Source organism: Lissotriton helveticus, chromosome 5_1, assembly GCF_964261635.1.
Source record: "Lissotriton helveticus chromosome 5_1, aLisHel1.1, whole genome shotgun sequence".
NCBI classification, from domain to species: Eukaryota; Metazoa; Chordata; class Amphibia; order Caudata; family Salamandridae; genus Lissotriton; species Lissotriton helveticus.
Window position 1 is genome coordinate 1,021,410,281 of NC_136065.1, and position 22,410 is coordinate 1,021,432,690.

The window sequence follows — 22,410 nt, forward strand, 5'->3', positions numbered from 1 at the left end:
TCTACGAGTAGAGGTCTGATAAGTAAATGTCAAATTAGGATTAGGTTAGAAAAAAGCTCAAATGGCGTAGCTCCCATCCAGTAGGTCATAGTTCTGATTTCTTGTTGGACCTACACAGCCTTTACTACTTAAATTACAGTTGAGAACAGTAATATCTATTTTTTAAGCTCCGAGAGACAACTGAGAATTTTTTTTTTGTTTTTTTGTTTTTTGACAACTGAGGTTTTTATCGGGCCTCATGCAGTAAACATTACGGATCTGGTACATTGTGCCGGACATCACAGGAATGAACGCGAGTGGACTTCAAGGAAACAATTTTTCTGTACTGCTGAAGTGCAGCACTCACATCTACAAGTATAGGTGAAGGTATCACTCTGGAAAGGCCTAAAGAGGACAGTTATTCAGCCAAAGTGGAAATATATTGATTTTGTAAACAACCCTTGCATCAACTGTGCATTATTGACAAGCTAATGGTATCATTCTTCAAAAATTATGGCTACTTCATTTCTGCTGAGAGTCCTAAAGCCATTTTATTAGAAAACACAGTTCCCAATTCCGTTTAAGTGCATTCAGCTGAGCACATGGCCGAGGTACTTCACACAAGTGCTTTCTCACAAACGGTATGGAGAAATGCCTGCACCGCGCAGAATGGAAGCGACTACTAGTCAATCGTGTTAAATATAAATATATACATATACATAAGTATTCGCTAAATAAGTAAGCATTTCGGTGATATAGGTTGCAAAGTTTTTACACAGTGCTAAACATGAAGACAGAGTATTTTTTACACAGTCACACTAAAATATGAAAAAAATTTAACTTGCAGATGCGCCTGTAGAAAAGATTTGACTTTCCTTTCCGGTTCCAGAGCAGACATCAGTCTGGAGATGGGGCAGAGAGGAGATTTGGGAGACTACACCACTTCAAAAACCTGACAGAGGTTTCCAGAGAAGCAGAACGCAGTACTTACATTATAAAAAACATTTTATCATCACAAATTACAGTACCGAAAATAAAAATTAAAAATCTGAAAGAGCAGATGTCAATAAAAGCACACAGCTAGACTGTTTCTGCAAATTCATGCATGGTATTTTTTTAGAAATCTACCTAGCAGCAAAATATAGATCAAAACCATAGTGGTCACAAAGAGAGAGCGTCGTTTTTCAAATCAGATAACACCCTGATGAAAACATTTACTTCACATAAAAGACATAGCTATTACTTTGAAAAATCAAAAAGTATAGTTGCCACCCAAGGCTAATTGACAATTATTCACTAAATCTAGTAGCCACGAAATGACTGCACGGAATACTTGAACTAAAAAAATAAAAAACACAGATAACAAGTCTCTTGAAATTGATGTTGCAATTGGTCGAGGACAGGTTTTTGGTTTATCGATCTTGCAAAGCCAGCTCCCATTTTGCTTCACGTGCAGTCATTTAAAGTGCCCACAGTACATTACTCAAGTTAATCATTCTCAGGTCACCGCTAGCTTTATAGATTATGACACCGGACTAGAAACTAAAACACAATTATGGCTATTTGAGCATCAGGTTTCGCACCAGCACCAATAACACCTCCCCAGAGCTCGCATTATGGATAATAAAGAGCGCAAACCCAATACAACTGTCATTCACTTGAGACCAAGCCGCTCTTCTTCTTCCTTATTAGCACCTCAGGACTCCGGCCACAGGATGTTATGTTACATGAACTTGTTTTGCCAGCAAAAAAGATGGCTGCAGAGCTCAGACCTGAAGACCAAGGCAATACAAGAGCTCTCAGGAACCAAACTTAATTGCATTACAGGAAAACAAATCTGGGTGCTGAAAAATGAGTACAAGGCAATACTCAGGCTCAGCTGCTTTTCATCGCGTTCTTGCGTAGACAAAATGTCCTCTGTCCTAGTAAAGCATGGTCCTATGAGACACATAACAAATTGTATTAGGATTTCATTTGTTGGTTCCTTGGAGTTAAGTGGGATATAGATCTTAATATCAGCAGGCAGCTTGCAACCTTGCTGTTTTCAAGTAAATGTACTTTTCACCATATAAAAATAAATGTATGAGGGCAAACTTGCAAAAAGATGCGCTCTTCTCAAACAATAGTTTACGTATTGTGAATACATTTGCATTTGTGTAGCGCCCACACAAAAACAAAAGTTCCAATAAAATCATCAACAAAAAGGTGGACCAACCAAACACATACCAAAGTAAAGACAAAAATAATTCAAAAGTAAACTTTGCACCACGTAACTGGAACACTGCCAGCCATAAGCAAATCCAGTCACTCTACAAACCTGACACTATATTAAATCCAATACGTTCTTGGCAATGGACGTGTCCTTATAACTACAAGAAGTATAAGCAATTGACCAACCCCTATGGCCTTAATGCTGACATTATACATCCACAGCTCACTAATAAAACAGCGAGCAGGCTACCAGGACATAGTAGCTGTGACACCACCACAAGAGCTGAATAAACACTCCTGTCAGCAATGCGAACAATATAACCTAATTGAAAGCTGCAGGCTTAATGAAAATGTTAGGAGACTTCACCCATGATAACATGTGCACTAGACAAAAGACAGTAGCGTAAAATAAGATCTTTGGAACATCATAAAAAGGTATTTTGAAGATCAGTGACTTAAGACTAACAGACTACTGAGAGGATGCAAAAAAAAAACAAAAAACAGGTGGGAGGGTTCAGAAAAGGGAAAAAGTGTTCAAAATCTCTCACGACAAGCAGACCTTTCCCAACAGTGTAACGCCATTTAACCTTCTTTGCTCTTCAGGTCACTGCCACCAGGTGCACTCTACTTTCCTCATCACAACGAACACTATTTACAAAAATTAGGCACAACAATATAATAGAAAAGAGGTCATGGTCCAAAATTTCTCAAACGTGCTTATTGCAGTGGCAAACATTCCTAAACCTTTGTTGAATATATTTTTTTCATCTAATAGACGCTAAACCCTGACAAAGCCATTTTGCAGTTATCCTCAAGGAAGAAAGGTATAGGGGAACTTGCTACTAAGCTTCCCCTGTGGGATTACAAAGAGACAACTGTTGCTGTGAGGCAGAAACGTGCTCAGTGCCACCATGCGCATCAGTTCAGGTTGCAGGATTGTGTTTCTGCACATATGAACCTGTTTGGGTAAGCCATTTCTCTAGTCTACACCATCTACATTCCCTGACCCCTACATCCACTTAGTAGAGGCCAGCTGACTAGACCTACAGGACAGGCAAAACTGATTTGTCTCCCCCTTCACACAATAGAAGGCCAGGGTAATTGCTGAACTATATTCCTCATCCACAGGACTTTGGCCAAATTTCTGGGCGAGGTGCTCCATGACATTCCGATTCCTTAAAAGACTTTCCAAGTAGTCGAGAAACCTCGGCAAATCAGACTATGTGGCACTTGGTGTTTGGTCTAGGAGGAGAAATGACTTTGTGAATTGGACTCCACATATTAGGTTTTCAAACATATTTCCAGTTGTACCAAAGACGCTTTGGCAACTGAACAAGATATGGGGAAAATTCTCCAAATTAGACACAGGGCAATATAACCAGAGAATGTAGCACTATCACATTCTGGAGTGAGTGAACACCTTATGTGCGGTAGGAAAACTGAACAAAAAATGCTGCACACCATGTAAAAATAAAAAAAAGTCACTTTTGCCTCCTGAAATTTTCTGGATGCGTGGAAATGTTATAGGTGCCTATGCGTATCTATTTATCATTTGTGACAAGACTGTGGAATGGTTGTGAAGCATACTGGCATGTGTTAACATGATATCAAACATGCACTTTGTAGTTGGTTACAGACTAAAGTTTCCAGTGGGTTGGGTCCCAAAAAGAAACATCCTTTGCAATTTGGAGTCCATTTTCATAAATTGGTTGTTTTTGTATCAATGCAGGCCTATATGTTAGGAGTTCCTTTCCAAGCTAGTGACCGGTCATCTTTGGTTGACGACATCCAATATGATCACTTAGACTGATTTATAAACAAGCCCTCTCCTTCAACAAAAGCAGAAAGGACTGAACAGCTTTATTTCAGGTTTCCAAATGGTTTCAAATTTTAGAATGAGATAACCTATGTCGCCTCTGGTTTCATTCATTACATTGTTACTTTCTACTGCATGCATCTTCATCTACTACCTTTGATCCACATACGATCCAGGTATGCGGGTGTAGTCTTAGTATAATCTGTACTGTTTTCACATTTGCTACACTAAAAACGGGTGCATAAAATAGATGCAGGTTTATGAGGGTCGGGGGGGGCAATTGAGCAAGTAGTTAAATGTGCCCTTGATTTAAAAAAAAAGACTAGAAAAATATTGAGGGCAGATTTATTGAAAAGTACTAGTTAACATAATATAATGGTTGGGTTAAAGGTATGATGTGTAATATATGTGACATGCAGTTTTACATATCACACATCATATTCCACGGTTGCACACTGTGGGCATGGGTACCGTGAAATAGTTGGGATGATTCCCAAATTGGAGATGCATTCTCAAATAAATAATCAGGGAAACACTGTGCTATAGAATACCCAATGAGCAAATGCACAGGATCTTGTTGTTCGGGACGGTTTCTTTAAGACAAATATCCAGTGCCTTAAATGGGCCGGTACTCACCCGTACTGACTACCGTCACCTTTTCATTTTCTCGCATAGAGTACTGGCACTTTTCCTTGAATAAGGAGAGTACCGGTACTCACGAGGGCCTGGCTTTGATGCAGGTGGCGCTCCGGTCATCAATCACCTCGTACCTCGGCAGCACCTTCCACTCTTAATCACAGTGGAAGCCTGGGCTGGGCTCTTACAAGAGAACAGCTGCTCGTCACCATTACACAGTGATCTGCACGTACTGCCTTGGAAGCCATCAGAGCAGAGGTGTGGCTGCAGGGAGGTTCGTTTAGCCTCTGTTTTTACACAGCGGGGGCACGGAGGTGGCTATTAAACCTAATGGGCGAAGGTGTGAGAGGCACTGTTCAGGGTAACACAGTGCTGTAATTACGCTTCTGTACCAGAAATCGCTATTTGTAAACTGCTGCCATTAGACTTTTTAACACAAATTCTCCAGTACATCTATCACAAGACAAGATGTTGAGTACTATGTAAAAGTCAAATACTTGATATTGTTCATCTTCAAAACACATACAAGCATTTTTTCCAGTTACTGTTGCCTGTGGTGGGTATTTTCCATATGTCTGGACAGAACAAAAAGTTTGCGCTTACTTCCACTATCTCGAACCATCGTTTCACAACTAAATTGCCTATTTGCATGTGTAAATATAATGGGATCTCGGTACCAAACTCACTGATCATTGTGAAAAATGCGATATGCTCTTTGAACAGAGATGTTTGCAGCCAGTGCTAAACCATCTGGGCTTACATGTCACAGGGAAGTATACGGCTGTATTTTAATCAAAAGCCAATATATGTAATGCATGACTGGGTAAGTGCATTTAACTCACACTCATGGTTGCAATTTATTGCACACTGATCAGACGGCAAAAGCAGCAAAACTGAAACGCTTCATCTATTTTGCACCCCCAGGTGGTCATTGGTACAAGTTATTTGAGTACAAGCACAGGACATATTTTATTTGTAATAAGTCTCATCTCCTGACTAGGACTACATGTCAGTAGCCATATTTCTATTCAGACAGACACTCTTGCCATTTGTAGCGTGTTATGAATACATTTGACATTTACTATATAAAGTATATGAGGCATATATTATGTTATCTAAATTAACATACGTAGAAATGCAATAAATACTGCAAAATAATGTCAACAAAAGATTTTAAAGCAATTCAAATTATCCAACAGAGACGTTTTTTCAACATGTGTGCTGTGTTACATATACGGGTGTATATTTTAATTACAGAGTGTATTCAGAGAACCCAGGTAGATACCTTTATTCATCTAAAATCACATCTGCAACCTGTTTATTCTGTCCACCACTCCTTTCCAATCACATAAAATAGAATGTTGAAAGGTTGAGCCACCAGCAGCAACTTCACCAGTGTCTGTGTCAACATTTCTTATCCAGTGGCAGCGAGAGAGAGAATATGCTGCTTACTGAAGTTACCCAAAGCATGTCCCTTGGAAAGCAAATCTGGTTTCCATTTTAGACAGAAACACCCATGTGACCAGGGGGCGGAGGGGGGTCCTCCCTCACCTACACCCCCTCGATGTCTTGTCCCGTCTTTTTCTCCAATGCAGCGGCCTGAAGACTGGAAGGAGGAGACTTCATGCACTTCGACAGCCCCACAAGAAAACGAAGGGGACTGTTTCTTTAACTGGGCTGAGTTCGAGCCCGGATACGCCCCCTGGTCAGCTGGTACGGCGGAAGTAAATACCGGCTCCCCCAGGACTCCAGGGTGTTCGACACCCGGAGAGGAAGAGGAAGCGTGGAGCAGAGGCGGAGGTGAACGGAGGAGTGAAGGCACGGAAGGCGCGCAGCAGGAGACCGGTAGAGAATGTAAATGTAAATGTATTTCGATTTATATAGCGCACGATTCACCCAGGGGTCTCAAGGCGCTTGCTTAGGGAACCCGTCCTGGTATTCCCCTGTGAGAGATACCCCGGCAGGGTATTCACAAGGTGAAAGCCAGGCATCCCGCCGCGAGGGGCCGTAGTGGAGATTAAGCAAGCTATTGCCCAGAGTCGCAGAGTGTGACCCCGTGAGTCGAGTAGGCACCGGAGCGAGAATTGTCGAGTCCGTGGGATTTTGAGCCCGAGACCCGCCGAGGCGGGGAATCGAACCCTGGTCCACGGCTGATCTCAGCTTCCGGGTCTGCCGCCTCTAACCACTGAGCCACACTTCTCCGACCGAGAAGCGACCGCAGAGGCGAGACCACTGATAGGAGAGCCAGGAGGCCAACGACAAGGCGCTTCGCCCAGCCACGCTTCGAGGGAAGTGTGGCTCAGCCAGGTACGTGATCGTATCGTGGGCTGGGCGGGGAGAAGAGGTCTTAAACCTCCATAGAGCACCCCACAGCGACCTCCCTTCACCGTTCCCCAAATCCCCACAACGCACCACCGGCACGTCGAAGGGTTCGGATGCACATGTGTTTGTCCTCACTCCCTTCCCCTATGCACGTTAGAAGAACCAGAGCATTCCACTAAAGCGGGTCTCTTCTTTCTTGTTTATTTCCTGAGACACAGCGGCCACGACAGACTCGAGAGGGACCACAACTCCCAGAAGTCCACAGGAGGGAGGAAGAACCGGCGCGGACCAACGAAAGGAGTGAAGTTCCCCGGCGCGTCGAGACACTGAGCCTCCCTTACCATACTATCGAAATGTAACGCCGCGAAGGCGATTGCTGAAATCAATAAAACCACTGTTACTCAGACCTAAATCTCTCGTGCTATCGTCCATCCCGCCACAACCCACTAGTGCCGAGAATGAAAAGAGTGTCTGATTAATTGTTAGCTTTTTTGCAGCTAAGCATTTACTAATCGTATGAAACAGGAAGCCAGTGCCTCTCTTAAGTAAGTAAGATTGGGACACCATAAGTAGCAATAAAGAGGATAAGTCTGGTGGTTAATGCGCTTGCTAGAAATATCTGTGTTAATTCTAATCTAAGGTTCAACTCACCATAACATTGCATAGAGGGGCATGTAATGAGGCCACACCCTTTTTTACACCTCTGTGCAGCGCAGCCCCCGGGCGCGTTTGCAGAGGGGGAACTAATTCCCCTTGCATACTAGGGGTCCCTGGGGGCCAACTAGCCCACTTGGAACCTCCAGTATGCGCCAGGGGGCTGCATTGCAGAGAGGTGTAATGAGGCTATGCCCCTTTTTACACCTCTCTGCAACGCAGCCCTCTGGCACGTTTGCAGAAGGGGTACTAATTCCCTTTGCATACTGGGGGTCCCTGAGATGTCACTGACCATGCCATGAATGATGTAATATGTAACATCATCAGCAGTGGATTGCGGGCACGCGAGATATAGTTAGTACAACTAACTATATCTGAGGAATTTCAATGGTTTTGTACGAGTGAAATGTCCAGCTAACTATAACACCCCTAAAATCTACTGTTTTTTCAGTGAATTTCTAAGGTTTTTAAAATGCTAATTCCTAACTATATCATGCCTGAAACCTATGTTTTTTTCAGTGAATATATATAAGTCACTCTCTCCACTCCAAAGAAGGCATTTCTCCCCTCAATCAGCAAAGATATCCAGAGACACAGCGGAAGTTAGGCAGGTAACTTTATTGACAAGAACTGTGGCAGACCGGTTTCGGCTGTGTGCCTTCCTCAATGCCTAGTTCGTCTGCAGTGTAAGCTCCTACACAGGGCTTTCTTTTAAGCTCCTCCTCACAGTGGTGGCGGGCTCACCTGCTACGGATTGTCTCTGCGTACGTTAGTATTGGGGACTACCAGTCCCAAGGTGCAACGTGCTGACAGTCCTGATGCAGTGGTAGGGCTTACCCATTCTTTTTCCTCACAACGTGTGGCTGCCAAACAACTCCATCTCTCAACCACAGCCTCCGAGGAAACGCATCCTTAGGCACAGAGCAGGTATCGGCATCTCTCCGTACCTTCCATGCCTGATGTTGTTTGATCCATTTTTCTGCCTCGGGGGTTTCGATGGCGGGCCGTGACTTTCTCCGACTCCTCGGCTTCAGGCAAAAACAGTTTTTTCAATGTTGTCCACGGCCACTTTACGGGAGGGTCTCTGGCGCGCGTCATTGAATCCGCGCTAAAGATAAAGTCACTCTCTCCACTCCTCCATATATATATATATATATTTGGGCCCTAAAACTCGCACTGTTCATGCCTGGAGTGCAGTGCTTAATTTGAGCCTGTGGTTTCTAGTGCTCAAAACCGGAACTTAATTGTCAACACTGGCACTTATGAGAGTCTGCCACATGGTCGAGCGGTCACACTTGTAACAGTGTGATGATTTATAGTTGTGTAGGTACTGTGATTGCAGCGCTGACCGAGGCGATGGGTGATTCAATCTGCAGTGGCCTGGATTATCCCACATCAGAGTGAATTGGAGGTGGGAAAGAGTTCAGGCCGCTTCTGCTCCCTGCCTGGTCCCATGCTCTCACTGTTAACTTTGTAATAGTTGGATGTGTAGAGCTGGGTGTCGTAACACTTTTCCAACAACACGGTACACCTCTCATAAGCTTCTGCTGGACAGGTTAGGACAAAACACACACCCAGCTCTATCAGTCTCTCTTTTGGTCCACTGTCAAAACTCTCAGTTGTGCTACCTGCTAGAAAGACGCATAGTGCAGGCATTCCTAGACCTCCCTCTTTAGCCCCCAGTTAGCTTTGCCTCCGCATATTTTTCCCTTCTCTTAACATATGCATTTACTAATAATGTGCTACAAAACACTGAAATGGCTAATTCCGATGAATTGTGGAAAGTTGGCACTAATCTCATATGGCAGTCGGCCTTGTTGCCATAAAGAGGTGTGCTATTTTAAGCCCGATCCTTTAAAGGTGTGCCTGTAGTATGCATGCACCCAGTCTCTCTGCTGGAAGTCTGACCTTCGAGCCAGCTGCCTCATTCTCAAAAGGTGTGAACTAATACACCTGGCGCCCATCTGACAAAGTGCACTTTCACAGTGTGCTGGCCCATACTTACAAGAGAGGAGGACATTATGTATTGCTACTTGTACTGCATAAAGTTCTCTGCAGGTTTAAAGCCCAGAGGATTGGCTATTCATGTGCCACCTCAAGTTAATCCCACTGAGACCTGAACTCTTCATTGTGTCACCAACCTCCTGCCAGCGCCCAGTTACTGCTTGCCACAAGTCTACAATATCATCACCATTCTTGTCACCCAAGAAAAACCATTCAATTACAAGTAGACCTCCATAAGGCTTACGCCTGAACAGCTCTACCCACTTGATGGGAAAAATGAAGAAACAATCCGTGGTCATGCTTTCACGGAGGGCTGCACAAGGCTCTGCTGCGCAGGAGATATCAAGGGTGTCGCAATATTGAGTGGTACATCTAAAAATACACATTAGCCATCATAAAGTACCCAAGGTAAACCTCTGGAGCTTGTGCTCCCATCACTTGTACTAAATCACCTATTTGTGATCCTAGGTAGTATGTCAGGATTCCCAATTCCAAACCTTTCTGGTTTACAATGTGATCCACTTAGGCCATATACTATACCTTACAAAAATAAATGCTGGCCTCTGGAGAAAGGATAATTTCAAAATGCATGGACATGCCAAATTTGGAAGCAAAGCGATACTGGCAATCCATAGTCAATCGATTATTGGCTAGGCAAAAACAAGTCTGGCACATCCTGCTTATGCAATGCCTTATGGCACTTTCCAATATTCGGGAAGGAACTGGAAAAATACACCTTTTAATTAAACAGCTAAATGAATGGTGTATCCTACTCATCACTTCTAGACAGATCCTCCTAAAACATCACAGACCTCTATGCATCATGTATGCACGGGAAACATCGTTTACAACGCACGGGTTACATTGCGTGTCATTACAATGAATATTTACAACGCGAAATCGATTACAACGCATGTCATTACATCTCATAATCCATTAACGCATTCCCCAAAGAAACGCCCCAGCGGAGTTAGAATAGTAATTGCATTGTAATGAAATGCGTTGTAATGGATTTTGTGATGTAAAAAAAGTGTTGTCATGACACGCGTTGTAACGCGTGCGTTGTAAAGTGTCATATTCTGTATGCACCAGCCCCACGCATCTCTGAAGATACTGAAACCATCTCCAGCAAGCAGCAGCTTCTTTTCACTGCTTGTAATGCATCTGCATTGCTCCAACATATCTGGAATGGCCTCTATAATGACCGTTAATGTAAAATGCTGTGTACAGAGCTTCAAGCCGTTAACCCGGCCAGACCATAAAGTGCGAAATAAATAAATATGAAAAATACACGGAGCTGTTGAGCAGTTCATTCTATTGTTACACGCACGCAAACATAAGTAACCGTGAGAGGCTTGCATGTGGGCTCGACTCCTGTATGTGTAATGCACAGGAGATGACACCATTGCTGGATCAAGATGCACTGCGAACATCATTTGTGAGCCACATTTGGAAAGTTTTGTATTGCAGTTAAATGTTGCCTGAAAAAAACTCATTAGTAAAACATACAAGATCAAAGACAGTGCTGATGGTAAAGATGCTTCTAGTAGGAAAACGTTACTTACTTCTCAAACTGCCGGTCTTTAATGGCAGATAAGCTCCAGCGTTGCCATTCAACCAAAGCAACAAAGAAGAGGATCAAGACGACCAAGGCTAGCACCAAAGTGAGTAGTCGTTGCCGGGAAAACAGACTCGCTGAGGGTAAGGTGCACGACCATGACCCAGGAAACAAGCAAGAAAGAGTAATTCTAGAAGAAATAGAAAACCAAGAATTACAGAACTGAACCGCAACTACCTATTTGGCATTTGATCCAAAACCACTAGAATTCCCATTGTTGTTTTCACCTGCACCCCTCAGCTTCTTCTTGGGTTTAAAAACTGCAAGTAGTCCTCTCTTAACTATAGTGCATTCCAATACCTGCTCACCTGAGCCTACCAGGCGTCCGTTCCATTCCTAGAAGTTCTCACTCTCATAAAGCATGCTTCCATCCTTTCCCGGCAGTTTTTAAACTGCCCCAACTGCGTACTAACCTCCTGCCCCTCACAGGCACGTGTTGGAATGGTCAATGCCGTGGTACCTTTTTCGAAAGGACTCCTAGCCTACCTCAAGGTAGAACTGAAGAAGAACAGAACCTTTTTCACTTGTCAGACGTAGGCAAGTAGAGCAGGGTGAGGAGTGTATAGGCTCAGGATGGTCATACAAGTGTCAACGCCACAGAAGTAGCACGCACAGGGCTCAAAAGCTTACTAGTGTGCATGAGAAACCACTAAGCAAAGCCCATGTTCAAGCTGCTGAACATAAAACTTGGTGCTTTGGTGCTTTGGATACCTCTTTCAGTCGATACCTCAGTGGCTTCAAATTTCTTCTGGCACATCCTGGTTTGTTTCTGTTCGCAACTGAATGAAGTTTGTCCATCAGATTTATTTATGTTATGCACTGTAGAGCAAGAGTTTCGATTCACAGAGGAAATGAAACACTCTGTCCTGGGCTACCAAAATTGCCATAAATCACAAAAGATGATTGGGAGCACTTCTTTAACCTCCTATGCTGAGCAGCCTGTGTGGAGAACTGGCTAAAAGGCACATTGTACACTTCGGGAAACTTCTGGTCCACCAGCCACAAAGTCAACAGTAAAGCTTCAAAACTTGTTCCACACACAAATCCAAATTTGAAATTTTGCTCTGGACGAGAAGTGGGCCATCTACCTTTGCCGACACGGCATTAGGTGTCAGAATGTTCCCAACCTAAAATTATGTTTGTATTTGGAGAGTGAGGGTGGGAAGCAAAAGGGCAGATGTATTGACTTTAAAACACCGTCCTCCCACACCACGTCTAAAGACTGCTTGGAAAACCTGTCTGTGGAAACATCACCCTCATCCTTAGAGTGACCAACCACCAGGGAGTTCCCTCAGAAGAAAATTACTTCTAGAGGCAGAGTTTACAAAGTGATACAGGACTATAGGGAGGTGCACTACAAAATAAACGTTTACAGAACGGCGAACGTGTGAAACACTAACAGCAGGCAACGGACAGAAACAACCCCTTACTCTAGCATCACATCTCTATGCCCCAATAACCCTCCAGCTGAAACTACTTCATGCACCCCCTTGCCTCGCAGCTCAGTACACATCCTTCCTTACAACACGTGCGGCAGTCCGCCCCAGCACATACACTTTTCTTTCCCACATTTAAAAACATGTCACTTACCTTGCCATAAACCCTCTGCTCCTCTGCTCTTTTCAGCGAAAGCGTGCTACGTGTCATCTCCTTGTCCAGTCCCAATGAGGCGGCGTCATAGCGCTGCGCATTTCTTCCCTCTGCGAGCCCGGCAGCCTGTAGATAACAGGTAATTCCAAAGTTTACCTTCGTTGTTCAAAACTACCTCGGCAAACACCACCCTCTTCTGTCATGTCTACACCTAGCAGGCACCAACTACTGAAGAACAAGGCGGTTGGGATTTTCAGAATATACAATTTGATTCTCCAAAATGCGACCTCTAGTCTTCGTGTGCCCGTTTCAAGCCCACTGTTCTTCACCTACAAGTCTCAATCAAAAACCGCAGGAAGCACCTGCGGCAGCTAACACACCAGCATCGTTATCAGCCAAAGACACTGGCACGCTCACTTGGCAAGCAGGCACGCATTCACCAGCTGGGACACCTTGAACTCATCTTCGCATCTTATCAGTACCATGTTCCCCTGCAAGGTGTAGGCTGCACACGTGTCGACTCGCAAATCTCACAAGTCCATGAATCGACCACGAAAAGGCTTTTAACAGTGGCTCTGAATCTTTCCGAGCTATGGCAATAACTTAAACAGCTTCTATATGTTATATATATATATATATATATATATATATATATATATATATATATATATATTTTATTAAACAGTTGTTATTTAAAATTTTAAGTTTAATACAAACAACCCCCAACCACCCCAAGAGAACAGGTACCCATCATTTTTTTTATTACATCATAAGCAATAATGAGCATAGTCAGTTTTAAGAAAGAAAAGACATACATACGAATGAAGAAATATCATATTTGCATCAGATGGCCCAGTGTATTATTTCCACAATCATCCCTCCTGAATCCAAGCTAACAGTTGCGCCCAAATCTTCATACCCCTATTCCGTTTATCCCTCCCTTTGTTTCTATAGATGGCAACCTCCAGGCTGCAGGTCGCAAGCAGCCGAACTCTCCATTCTAGAAATGATGGAGGTAGCGGATCTATCCATGCTGAGGCGACGCACAGCCTGAAGACGGCCATAGCTACAAAAATCAGCCCTTGTATTTCGTGTGGTCGGGGGATACTAGATGTACCCAGCACGACTTCTTCATTAGTGATGTTGACCCTACAATGTGCGATGCTCGAGAGGAAATCAGAAACTTTTGATAATACTTTAGCTAGAATAGGGCATGAGGCGAACATATGAGTTATATCTGCTGCGGGGAATGCACATCGTGGACAGATTGCTCCTTTCCCGGTCCCCCATTAAGCTATTTTATCGGGAGTGTAATAGAGTGAGAAGAACGTTTTAAAGAATTGTGCCTGGAGTTTCATGGACATTAAGCAGGTTATATATTTTCATGATTCTTTCTTGCAGCACAGTCACTTAACAGCTTTCTGAAATTCAGCATACATCTGGCATATCCACTAACACTATCAAACCTGCCCGTGTATTTCACTATTTCAGCGTTGGTTCCTGGTTCCAACTAAACATGGTCAGTTTGATCAAAACCAAAATACCATCGCTGGGAGCTGAAGCAGTCAAAAGGTACTGTAAACTCTACCTCTTCCTCTTTTGGGTTATGAGCTGAACACCTTTCCTATCTTTTTTTTGTGCACAGCTGCTACTCAAACTCACTTTCCCTTCCTTTACATTCTTGGATTGGGAAGGAACGTTGAGAGATTGTTCTAGCCTTTTGAATAGGTCAATGAGAACCCGAGGAGCTGAAGAATACATAATGTTGAGGATCCAAAGAGGAGTGGTTGGGATCCTGGATCCACAAGACATCTGCGCAATTGGAAGTGGGCCCGGACTGACATCACACACCTTCTAAGAGTAATAACGTGGGAGTGAACGAAGCAATATATGAGATTCATCTGCATTGTGGACAATGGGACACATTTCAAATCTAGTGCAAAAAGAACAATTGATGGACAGAATGCAGAACAATGTCATACATTCACCCCAGTACCTGGCTTGGCAGTTGGGCTGGACTGTTCCCATGAGGCACAGGGCCAAGACTGATTTGCATATAGCTGGTTCTGAACTGAGGTGGCAAAGTGAGCTAAAGAATGAGGATGGATTCAACCCAGATCTGTGACTGGGGGTGAGGGTGAGGGTCTGAAAAGTTTCAGCACTCCGTCCATCATCTCCTTGTGTTTTCTTTGTTCACTTTAAGTTGGCAGGGAATGCCTAGACATGGGTCCCTTGCTCACTTTGCCACTGGTTTCAAGAAAGCCTGGCTGATGAAGGGTGTTACCCAGAAACCGGTCCCAGGATGCTTGTTGTCGGTCCAGGAAGGACCTGGCATGGTAGTTCGGTCTGGACTGTTCCCATGGGACACAGGGTCAAGACTGATTTGCATATGGCTGGGTCCAAACTTCGGTGGTGTAATGGGCACAGGGTCAAGACTGATTTGCATATGGCTGGGTACAAACTGGAGTGGGTAGTGGGCAAAAGAAGGATGGATTTAACCCAGATCTTTTGACTGGGGAGAATGTTTGCATTGTCAGCATTCTGTCCAGCTCTAACACTTTTCGCCCTAAGTGGGATGGGTTAAGCTCAGACATGGGTCCCTTGCTCAGTGTAAGAAAGCAGCTGATAGGGTTTGTAGGGGTTTCAGATAATGGTGCTCTACCTAGAGTATACGTTACACTCTGTAAGGAGATGAGTTCTAAAGTGTGGTGCGTAAAGGGCGAACGGAATAACCCTAGAACCGTTCCAGGAAAATCAGAAAGATTATCATAAACTGTAAACAGCAAAGCTCTCGCAACCACAAAACAGTATGAAAAATACAAAACAATAATGACAATAACGTAGCAGAAAGCAGCAGATCTCTATGTTCGCATTCTTTTTCAATAGGCAGTTTATTGGATCCATAATCAGCCGACACGTGTTTCGTCGTGTTAAAGTTGAGTCAACACGACTCTTCAGGGCTGGTATAAAGACCCAGGCATCTATGGGTTGATGCGAAAAGTGAATATAAGTTGATAGAAGGATCCTGTAGGTATATCGACGGGTGTATCAATATCTTTGACAAACAAAGAACCCTAGTTCCGGGTTCAGAGCTGTATATCACACAGCTCCGTTAACGTTTAAAATCAATGTCGCTCGTTAGTTCCAAAATGAGACTAAACACGTGTGCGTGTTTAACCGTACCGGGAGGGGATCCGCTTGTTAACGTTTGGGGCTGGTTTTTAGTTTAGAATCTCCATAGGTTTAACGAACTAAGACTCGGTATCCCTCCTCTGTGTGTTCCCGGTCGCCGTGTTCCAAGGACTTGCTCAGTGTGCCACTGGATTCAAGCTAGCCCGGCTGATGAAGGGTGACATACACCGAAACCGGTCCCAGGATGCTTGTTTCTGGTACAGGGAGGGCCTGGCCTGGCAGTTGTCTGGACTGTTCCCATGGGGCACAGGGTCAAGACTGATTTGCATATGGCTGGGTCCAAACTAGGGTGGCGTAGTGGGCAAGAGAACGATGGATTTAACCTAGATCTTTTGACTGAGGGAGAATGTTTGCATGGTCAGCATTCCGTCCATCATTTGTTTGCTGTAACACTTTTCGCCCTAAGTGGGATGGGTATGCCCAGACATGGGTCCCTTGCTCACTGTGCCACTGGATTCAAGCTAGCCTGGCTGATGAAGGGTGACATACCCTGAAACCGGTCCCAGGATGCTTGTTTTTGGTCCAGGGAGGACCTGGCCTAGCAGTTCGGTCTAGACTGTTCCCATGGGGCACAGGGTCAAGACTGATTTGCATTTGGCTGGGTCCAAACTGGGGTGGCGTAGTGGGCAAAAGAACGATGGATTTAACCCAGATCTGTTGACTGGGGGAGAATGTTTGCATTATCAGCATTCCCTCCATCATTTGTTTGCTGTAACATTTCAGATCTAGCACACAGCAGCCTTACCAAGTCACAGTTCCAAAAGCAGGGAGCGCCAGTGTGCTCGCCTAAATAAGGCACCAACATGAGATATTGGACGACAGGACCCTTGCACCAGCTTAGAGAAACCCTATGAATAAAGTAGCTAGAGCAAAAGCCTCAGTTAAGATGGAGGTGGAAAAATAAAGTTTATGTTGTACCTCACATATGGCAGCTGGTGTAAGATACAAGTAAGCATATTTACTTTCTCCCATAGGTGGAGGACACCTGTTATTCCATCATGGGAACATTAACTAGCTCTCATGATGGCTGCAGTGTCTCTTTACAAATATGTTTGGATTATCCCCCAACGAGTCTGCTTGTGACTGGTCTGGTTGTAGAAGGACCCTTGTTGGTTCATAAAATAGCTTATGGAGGAGCATATCACCAGACAAGAAGGATATGCAAAGAGAAATAACAGGTGCATGGAGCATGAGACCTATAAATTAAACGATATTGTAATCATCTTTGCAGAACATACAATTATCACATAGGAATTTTAGCAGACAAAAGACCTAATTATTCACTTTCTAGAATCTGTAATTGGTTCTGAATTTAGAATCAGAAAGGATCCTCGGGGTTTAAAAAAAAAAAAAAAAAACACAACTATCAGTCACCCTCAGGGGAAATCACCTCCCCATAGATCAGGTTTCTCCAACTTATAGCTCATGAGCTACTGGTAGAGCTTCAACTATCTGTAAGCAGCTCTCCCGAGTATAGTTACCTCTAAAATGTGCACTTACATGCACGTGCACACAACCATTCTCCTAAAGTATGCACGTCACCAAGAGAACATTCATCAGCTGAATACTTAAATATAACACTTGAGCGCTCCAAATAGCAAAACTGTCCCTTTCTTGGCGAAGTGCACAGCCCTTTTGCATGGCAAGGAGGAATAGCAGCGTTTCTGCCATGGGCACATTGGATTTGCCAAACATCACAGAACTTGAAGCTGCTACACCTGCTGCTTGCTCGGCTAGCGTCAGGAGCCTGCAAAGATTTTGCAGAGAGTTTGGTGTTATGGTTAGAGCTGCCCACTTTGGAAGAAGGGAACTGGATTAGAGTCCCAGTCCGCAATGATTTTCTCATTTTGTGTTCAGCCCCTACTAAAGCTTCTGAACGGACTTCATAATAGGTACGGATGTGCAGTTAGTAATTGAGCAACTTGTAGTCTGTGACTGTGTCCTAACTCCAGGCCTCTGCGTTGCCATACCAGATCAAGATAGTTTGTATTTAATCTGATGGCTCTGGGTGAGGAGTTATGATCACTCTGTAATTTGACAGCATCCAGCATAGTAAACCCAGAGGCTGGGGCAAATTATAAATGGCTAACCCAAACTGCACTGTGCGTGTTCAACGTTCCCTTCTCTCCCAGTAAGACTGATGGGGGTGAGGGGGAAGAGTTTAGAGGCAGTATTAAGCCCCATAAAAGGTTTGAGAAAAAATTGCAATCTGTGCTTTTCAATATCCTGTGACTCTGGAAAAATCACTTATAAACAATGGCTGAGTCTTTGTGCAATGTAACAGGTGCTCATGTAAAGCGCTCTAATGCCCTTGGACCGAGTTCGTGCTATATAACAGCAGGAAAAAAACGATTCATTAGCAGCAGCCGCATTTGGGTACACAACACATGAATGAAATGTATTGTGTATAGCATTTATTTATTGTAGCAGAACCGGCCTGCATTTAATCTACAGTACAGGTAGCTGCTCACATTATGGGACTGCGTTTCTTTTAGTTCATGATTAAAAACACTTAGAGATTTATATAGCGCGAACTTGACCCGGTATCGGGTATCAGAGCGGTTTACATAGCACCAGTTGTGTTACATGAGGACACATTCATTTTTGTTAGGCACGGGGAGATTAATTGATTTGCCCAGAATCAATGGATGTTCAGCGTCATTGCCGAGACTCGAACCCGGTTCCCCAGATTCGAGGTCGACCTCCCTAGTCATTAGGCCATCTCCTCTCCCCACTCACTTTTAATAAATACTTTGCAAAATAATCTGATGTACTAAAGCATAATGCTTCTGCATGTCTAAGAAATAAACTTTCTTGAATTTTGAAGACAAGCTTATATTTTAACATGATGCTTGTTGAATGATTTACATTCCAAATATGTTCAAGGCTCATGCAAGTGTTCTTAGAGCCAAAGCCAACACTTGGATCTGCTCTCCCTGTTAATTTCTTGGCTTGCCCACCTCTTTTTGCAGGGGCTCCTTCTATTATTCTTCGGTTAGGGCATGAAAAAATACCCAAAGCAGCAGCACAGATTGTAGCTGCTTTCTTAAAAACATGTATGGAAATTGAAAGCTGGGTAGAAACATAGATAAGAGCGTGACCCTTTCCAAGTCATGCTGTTTACATGTGGAGCTGTTGGAACTTGGGGAGTAAGGGTAATGAACGACTCCGTAAGGCTTTTATCCTGTAGGTGCTGATCTTAGAACATCATGTACTTTTTGAAAATTCACCATGAAACCACTACAAAAACCTAATTGATGTGTAACATTGGGGAACACATAAATTGGTTGTCAAGGCGTGCCACCAGAAAGGGGTCTAGTCAACAGGAATGGATTTATGAACATCAGAGTCTGACTGTCAACTTATACATTTACTTTTTAAAACTCTGCTGAAAAGAAATTGGTAACAAGGACAAACGTTAGTCAATCTGTAGAGCTTAAATTGATCACATAAGCTGCATTTTAAAAACATCTTATTGGGTTATGGCACCTATTGCAGAGATCTCTGTGTGCCCAGCAAACCTCAGGCCATTATAATAATAATGGTAAGATAACTCTGGTGGTTAATGCAGTTGCTGGAAAGATCTAAGTTTTGTCTAGTTACAGTTTTGGCTCATGATGTTGCATAAAGGTTAGTGTTTCTCCTGCAAAGCATGTTTTGTAACATGCAGATCACAGATGTTTACTTTATGTAGATAGGTAAGTGGGTTTTAGCTTTTTACAATGATCATTTTATTACTTGCAGTTCATAAATTGCAGTCCTAATACAGCACAGTGAGCTTTGAAATAGCATCAACAAGCCACATGCAAACTGCAAGTCATGGGTTTAGAACCTTACTGCTTTCATACAATGCTGCTGAAAAGGTTTCCTTTGCATAGTATTTAAATCTTATAACTACAGACAACCCCAAGCACTGTGACACATTTTAAATCCTGACTTTTTGTTTCTCCCAGCCAAGCATTCTTAACATAGAATGCCTCACTTCTTATAGTATATGCATATATTTTATATGCAAAGGATGAGCTAAGTGAAAATCCTCTCTCAATTGTTTGTCTTACGTACTTGACTTGTAAAGCGATAAGCTGTGTGTTTTTCTTTCCCCTTCTATGTATTGTCATCTAGCTATTAGGTCCTAGGAGGCTTTCAGGCAGGATCATTCTTGAAGAAAAGGAGGGCTGACTGCCCTTTAAATTAGGCTTTTGTTTTGGGCTTGGCTGGAATTGTAAATAAGAAAGCCCTTTTACCACCTACAGATTCCTACTCTTGCTGGAACGCACAGACAAACAACCTGGGGGTGCTGCTGAATGAGTCTTGGTGTCAGCAAATTACAGTGGAAAGTTTTTCAGTATATTTAATTGGGTCCAGCATGGATAATGGCTGCCTCAATCCTCTGACTGCTTGCATCAACCCTACTCTTCAGTAAAATCAGCGTCTTGGCTCACATAGCCTTAATTGCAGCTCACAGAGGGAAAATATTAGAGGGAACATTGCTCCCAAGTACAACCCAGTGAACTAAATTAGAAGCTTTTGCTTGGCTGAATTAATATAGGTATATCAAATTTGAACATCATGCATTCAAGACGAAAAATGTATTTTCAGAACTCAGAAGTTGATGTTTGGGAAACAATTGCTGAAATTCCAAAAACAAATCTAAGCTCATATTTGAGTGAGAAAAAGACAACAATGTGAGAGACTTATTGCTAATATTAACTTGGTGCTTGAGGCATTGCAGCTATGACTATTATGTGTCATACCCATGTAGAAGCATTCCATATGCACAAAGCATGTATTACATTACTGCTGGAAACCATGCCAAATGCACTGAGGTGGTCAGTGCAGGTAATCTTGCATATGGTGGCCACTAACGTAATCTAGATTTATGTGGTTACTAGTAGATCTCTAATAATATTAGCAACTCAGGAGTAAATTCATAGAACATAAGTAGCTCCTATTACAAAAAAGGTTGTAGACCCCGGCTCTGGACCACGACAGACACGCTCTACAGTCCTGAACTTTCCACCTACAAATCACTGCTTCGAGGTGTGTTTGGCTAATGAAAGCAAAACAAGAAAGGAACACCAGAATGCACTACGCAATCACAAAAATGACCTGGACGACTGCTTAAACGGGCAGGTACTGTCCGGTACGGAGTAGCTGCACTTCTCAGCCCTCCTCCTGTACATTTAATGGGAGCGCACTGGCACTTTTCTGGAGCAAGCGCGTTAACTAAATGAGGAGTACCTTCACTTCCATATTTTCATTTAAAGCCCTGCCTAGAGAGAAGTAATCCGACATCCTTGTCACCTGTTGCAAGATATTGGTGACCCCCCCAAAAAATTCAATACATTGGCGAATGGCAACACGAAAAGGAACAGCATAAACAGAAAGGAAGGACTTAAACAGCACACGGTCTCTACAAGCCAGTTACGGATGGAGCCATCTTGTAACAGGCTGTATTGTTCTTCCGAAGTAACAAAATCTCAAAATAAAAACACATTACAAACTCCCACGATTTCTATAGATTTTAAGCAAATAAGTATAAAATAAACACTGGGCACAGCAGTAGTTCTAAACCACGTCAGCACCATTGGCATCGGCTTAATTTAATTGAAGGTAGCATATTAAAAGGTTTAACTAGATGCAGTGCCAATAAATACAGTTACTAGAAAGAACATAAGTCTCATTCTCCAAGGCGGGATAGACTTAGGTTGCAGTGAATGGTAAAGATGGCCCCTAGGTCCAATCACAGCTGATAAGAGTAATGACAGAGTGCTGTCATTCTCATCCGTCTTCCAAGAATAAGAATCAAGCAAGGCAAAACTGAGTAGCGCAAAGATTCACTGAAAGGTACGGTATCGTTAACACGTATTCATTGTACCACTCACCTGCTCAGAATAACTTAACTCCAAAAACCATGACCCTCCCACCACCTCCCCAGGATCTGAAGCAGCTTCCTTACAACAAGGCAGACTATGAGAGGCGGACGACAGACAGACTGCAATTGGTTGATAATCGGCCATCTTTTTTTCATTGACAAGCCTTTGCTCCAATAACATAGGGAAAAGCGAATTTGAGGGGGCGGACAGAAGTGTTGTACCGCCTCGCTTCCCCGAGGAGCCTCCTCCCAAGTAGCCGCCTCTTGGAGTCAAAAGGAAAACTAGACCGGTCCGGGTTGAAATCGTCATTGCTCCCGCGTGTTGGCCATTTTAGGAGTGACAATTTGATGACAGGCTAACCACGGATTTTTTTTTACCCAAAACTAGAATGCTAACTCAAGCAATATGCCAGCAGGGGGCATTCTGCTACAGGCCCAAAGAGCGTGGCAGTATTTAGTCTGTTCAATAATCTATTAATATTTTTGGGGAAAACATGTGCCTGCTACTATCAG

The 22,410-nt window shown here is 43.4% G+C and overlaps 1 protein-coding gene across 1 annotated transcript in view; it reads right to left on the bottom strand.

The window, feature by feature from the left end:
- Nucleotides 1-22,015, bottom strand: part of ENTPD7 (ectonucleoside triphosphate diphosphohydrolase 7) — a 121,389-nt gene extending 99,374 nt beyond the window's left edge. The window contains exons 1-3 of the mRNA XM_078643547.1: nucleotides 21,908-22,015; nucleotides 12,831-12,956; nucleotides 11,188-11,370 (exon numbers count right to left, since the gene is read on the bottom strand). Coding sequence (XP_078499673.1) covers nucleotides 11,188-11,370; nucleotides 12,831-12,838 — 191 coding nt within the window. The 5' untranslated portion in view covers nucleotides 12,839-12,956; nucleotides 21,908-22,015. The remainder of the gene's footprint in view (nucleotides 1-11,187; nucleotides 11,371-12,830; nucleotides 12,957-21,907) is intronic.
- Nucleotides 22,016-22,410: the final 395 nt, after the last annotated feature.